Consider the following 5,459-nt stretch of genomic DNA (forward strand, 5'->3'; position numbering starts at 1 on the left):
GAGGTGAAAAGGAACACACTAAGTATGATCCCCAATTAGAGGCAACGATTATCAGCTGCCTCCAATTGGGAACCATACACATACACCAACATAGAAATATAATACCTAGAAACCCCCCTAGTCACGGCCTGACCTATTACACCATAGAGAACCCCGAGGGCTCTCTATGGTCAGGGCGTGACAGTCCAAGTCTACACAGTCATAATAAAATATCTCTTTTAACAACGGGTCCAAGTCCACGCAGTCTTAATAAAATGTAATTTGTAACAACAACCAGCAACCCAAACCCAAGTGTTAGAAAGTCTTCCTTCCATATAGACATTACTGTTGGTATTGAGGGTCTAAAGTAGGCTTTGGAGTCTGACGTCAGAGGTACGAGAGAGTAAAGTAGACTTTGGAGTCTGACGTCAGAGGTACGAGAGAGTAAAGTAGACTTTGGAGTCTGACGTCAGAGGTACGAGAGAGTAAAGTAGGCTTTGGAGTCTGACGTCAGAGGTTGAAGAATGATAAGTAGGCTTTGGAGTCTGACATTAGATGTTGAAGAAAGATAAGTAGGCTATGGAGTCTGACGTCAGAGGTTGGAGAGTTTCGTACTGCTCCGTGAACCTTGCCCTTGCACACAAATAGAAAAACAACAACACCAGTGTAAAAAGCCAGGGGTCTATTCTCTAGGAACCAAATGGAAGAAAATAGCCAAAAACATTTTGCCAAACATTTTCCGTTGCGGTTTGCATTAATGAACACACCCCAGCTGAAATAGGGTTAGCAGTGTTGACTCTTACCGGGTGAAGACGCCAGATCAAGTAAAAAATAAATAAATGAAACCAAAGATAATGTATAGTGATAGACATGACTTTCCCCTCAGATTCCATTTAGGCTTCATAGCGTACATTACCTACCACACATTCTGTACACTTATAATACAATACAGGCGTTAGCTACACAAAGAAAATAAATAACTTACAAACAAATCACACCAAAAGTCTTATAAAATAATTACAAATGATAGTAATGACATGAAATCGTTGTTCGCCTTTCTCTCTCACGCCTCACACTGACTGGGATGGGTGTTAGAAATACCAATAATCTCAGAAACCCACAACTAAAATCTCACGTTTTGCGTCAGATGCTTGACTATGTTCTGGGGGAAGATTTTAAGAGAAACATACTGACGTGACATGTGAAGTCTCCACCCCCCTAAACAGAAACTCTCTGCAAGTTTCAGGCCAGTCTGTGTTAAATGTCCCCCTCACCTACGAATTCTGTGCATAACACTTCTATAGTGTTCAAAGTTTATGATGAGTATTTCTGTAATACGTGTGCTCAACATTACGCGCCAATGTAAAATTACTGTGGTGAAGGTAGTAGTCTTAATAGTATTAGCTGCTGTTGTTGTTCTGGTTATTATTGTCTGTGGTGTGGCTGAGAGAGGACAGTGCTGCTCTGTGTCACCCAGGGTAGGGGACAAAGTGTCTCTGCAGCAGGCAGTCACAGGTACCCTGGAGAGGGTAGAGGTCATCTGGAGTGGGCGAGGGGCATAGGGGGGAGGAGGAGGAGGAGACTTAGGCGGGGCCAAAGTGCAAAAGGAGGTGTCGTCTCCGTCTTCCTCCAATAGCAAGGTGGGCGTGAGGCAGACCTCCAGAGAGACAGGCCACCGGATGACAACCACACCGATGACAGACAGGTGGGCGTGGTCGCTAAGTGGGGGAGTGGCGAGGGTAAAGGGGCTGACTCAGAGCAACCCTGAAGGCTGCTGGGAAAGGGACGGGGTGGCGGTAGCCACCACAGACAGCACGCCGCCGAATGTGGGCGGGGGGGCATCGCAGGATCTCTCGTCCATAGGATCGGCTGCGGGGGTGAGGGGGGCAGGAGGAGAGCTGGACGACGCAGCGAGCCCTCCTGTTTTAGGTCTTCCTGGATGCAGCACAGCATGTTGTTGATGAGAACACGTTTCTCCAGGCTCGCTCAGAAGCCGGTGGTTATAAAGCTTCATAAGAGAGATGTTGAAGATGGCCTGTCTCTGGAGGTTGTATGACACCTTGGAGGGAATAGAGATGTAACAAGTTACTACAGTGGACAGTCTGGTGGATGTTTACTACTGTATTATGGGACATATTCACATTGAGATAAGTTGACTTAATGTGGACTTGAGTAAAACATAATTGACTTAAGTCCATGTTTTATTGATTCAATTCCATGTTAAGTCTACTTATCTCAGGTTTGAACCCCAAATGAATAAGAACTTCAGTATGTTATCAATATAATATATTATATTGTGTATGTGAGGAGAAAAATATAACTTATGACACTTAGGATAAAAGCATACTGTATAAACGGTTCAAGAAAAGAAATGAACAAGATCTTTAAATATTGTAGGTCACCTTGGAGAGGCCTAGGCTGAGGCCGTTGGGGTTGGGGGTCGTTGTAGTGGTCGTGGGCCACGGTGGCGCCATCGCTTTGTCTTCCAACACCCCTTCATCCTAGTCTAGTTTCCGCTTTGCCCCTTATACAAACATATATCTGCAACAACAACAACACACAAGTATTGCTAAAAGTTTAATATGATGATGATGATGACAATGGCGCCGACAGAGAGGGCTGCCTCGCTTCTAGTTCTTAGGAAACTTTGCAGTATTTTTTTTATGTATTCTTTCTTACATTGTTAGCCCAGAAAATGTTATGTGTTATTACATACAGCCCGGAAGAACTATTGGATATCAGAGTGGCGGAAATTCACTATCACTACCAGCATTACGACCAGGAATACGACTTTGTTCGCACCACCCAGGGCAATTGAACTGATTCCAGAGGCTGACCCAAAACAACGCCGGCGGAGAAGAGGAGTCAGAGCGGTCTTCTAGTCAGACTTAGGAGGCATGCACACCACCCACCGCTTCCGAGTATATTACTTCCTAATGTTCAGTCCCTGGAAAACAAGGTTGATGAGATCAGGGCAAGGGTTTCTTTCCAGAGAGACATCAGGGATTGTAACATACTCTGTTTCATGGAAACATGGCTCTCTCGGGATATACTGTCGGAGTCGGTCCAACCATCTAGATTCTCAGTCTATCGCCACAACAGGAATAAACATCTCTCCGGGAAGAAGAAGGGTGGGGGTGTATGTTTCATGATTAGCGACTCATGTTGTAATTGTAATAACATTCAGGAACTCAAGTCCTTTTGTTCACCCATCCTAGAATACCTCACAATGAAATGCCTACCGTATTATCTCCCAAGATAATTCTCTTCGGTTATTGTCACAGCCGTGTATATCCTCCCTCAAGCCGATACCATGACGTCCCTACTGTAAGTCGCTCTGGATAAGAGCGTCTGCTAAATGACTAAAATGTAAAATGTAAATGAACTGTACAACTCCCGCTGGAAAAACACTCGACCATTGTTACTCCAACTTCCGGGATGCATACAAGGCCCTCCCCCGCCCTCCTTTCGGTAAATCTGACCATGACTCCATTTTGCTCCTCCCTTCCTATAGGCAGAAACTCAAAAAGGAAGTACCCGTGCTAAGGACTATTCAACGCTGGTTTTACCAATCGGAATCCACACTTCAAGATTGTTTTGATCACGTGGATTGGGAAATGTTCCGGGTAGCTTCTGAGAATAATATTGACGTGTACCATAGCCCAGTACATCCTGTGCCTGCTCCTCGCACTCTTCCTCCAGTACGCCTCCATAGCCCAGTACGGCCGGTGCCTGCTTTGAGCACGCGGTCCTCAGTGCGTCTCCCCAGTCTGGTGAGACCGGTTCCAGCTCCCTGTAGGAAGCTTCCAGTGATGATCAATGGTCCGAAGCCTCCAGCGATAATCCATGGCACGAAGCCTGTAGGGATGATCCATGGCACGAAGCCTCCAGTGATGATCCATGGCCCGGAGCCTCCAGTGATGATCCATGGCACAAAGCCTCCAGTGATGATCCATGGTGCGGAACCAGTAGTGATGATCCATGGCACGGAGCATGCAGCGAAGGTCCCCAGGAGGCAGGAGACGAGGAGCGTCCAGGATTTTGCCCTGGAGTTCAGGATCCTGGCAGCCGGTGCGGGATGGAATCACGGGGCCCTGATCGACCATTACCGCTGCAGTCTGCGTGAGGACGTCCGTCGGAAGCTGTCCTGCAGAGACACCACCCTCACCTTCGACCAGCTGGTGGATCTGTCCATCCGGCTGGACAACTTGCTGGCTGCTCGTGGATGTCCAGATCGGGTTCTGGTGGTTCCTTCCTCCCGCACCCCCTCTCCTATACCCATGGAGCTGGGAGAGAGGGTGCACAGGGAGACCGGAGGGGGTTCCTGCTCGTGCACCATCTATGACCGCAGAGGTCACACTGCTGGTCGGTGCCGGGTAGGTTCTTCTGGTAATCGAGGTAGCAGGCAGGGTGATCTGGCGCCACCCCAGGTGAGTAGGCACCATTCTCATCCAGAGCCCTCTGTTGCCCATATACACTGCTCAAAAAAATAAAGGGAACACTTAAACAACACAATGTAACTCCAAGTCAATCACACTTCTGTGAAATCAAACTGTCCACTTAGGAAGCAACACTGACAATAAATGTCACATGCTGTTGTGCAAATGGAATAGACAACAGGTGGAAATTATAGGCAATTAGCAAGACACCCCCAATAAAGGAGTGGTTCTGCAGGTGGGGACCACAGACCACTTCTCAGTTCCTATGCTTCCTGGCTGATGTTTTGGTCACTTTTGAATGCTGGCGGTGCTTTCACTCTAGTGGTAGCATGAGACGGAGTCTACAACCCACACAAGTGGCTCAGGTAGTGCAGCTCATCCAGGACGGCACATCAATGCGAGCTGTGGCAAGAAGGTTTGCTATGTCTGTCAGCGTAGTGTCCAGAGCATGGAGGCGCTACCAGGAGACAGGCCAGTACATCAGGAGACGTGGAGGAGGCCGTAGGAGGGCAACAACCCAGCAGCAGGACCGCTACCTCCGCCTTTGTGCAAGGAGGAGCAGGAGGAGCACTGCCAGAGCCCTGCAAAATGACCTCCAGCAGGCCACAAATGTGCATGTGTCTGCTCAAACGGTCAGAAACAGACTCCATGAGGGTGGTATGAGGGCCCGACGTCCACAGGTGGGGGTTGTGCTTACAGCCCAACACCGTGCAGGACGTTTGGCATTTGCCAGAGAACACCAAGATTGGCAAATTCGCCACTGGCGCCCTGTGCTCTTCACAGATGAAAGCAGGTTCACACTGAGCACATGTGACAGACGTGACAGAGTCTGGAGACGCCGTGGAGAACGTTCTGCTGCCTGCAACATCCTTCAGCATGACCGGTTTGGCGGTGGGTCAGTCATGGTGTGGGGTGGCATTTCTTTGGGGGGCCGCACAGCCCTCCATGTGCTCGCCAGAGGTAGCCTGACTGCCATTAGGTACCGAGATGAGATCCTCAGACCCCTTGTGAGACCATATGCTGGTGCGGTTGGCCCTGGGT

The 5,459-nt window shown here is 48.6% G+C and overlaps 1 protein-coding gene across 1 annotated transcript; it reads right to left on the bottom strand.

Moving 5' to 3' along the window:
- Positions 1 to 1,540: 1,540 nt before the first annotated feature.
- Positions 1,541 to 3,510, bottom strand: LOC123728801 (SERTA domain-containing protein 2). Its single transcript, XM_045701818.1, has 2 exons — positions 2,382 to 3,510; positions 1,541 to 2,038 (listed from the first exon to the last, which is right to left on the bottom strand). The coding sequence occupies exons 1-2, from the start codon at positions 2,451 to 2,453 to the stop codon at positions 1,733 to 1,735; spliced, it is 378 nt and encodes a 125-aa protein (XP_045557774.1). The 5' UTR covers positions 2,454 to 3,510; the 3' UTR covers positions 1,541 to 1,732.
- Positions 3,511 to 5,459: the final 1,949 nt, after the last annotated feature.

The sequence above is a fragment of the Salmo salar genome, chromosome ssa18 (assembly GCF_905237065.1).
Source record: "Salmo salar chromosome ssa18, Ssal_v3.1, whole genome shotgun sequence".
Classification (NCBI taxonomy): domain Eukaryota; kingdom Metazoa; phylum Chordata; class Actinopteri; order Salmoniformes; family Salmonidae; genus Salmo; species Salmo salar.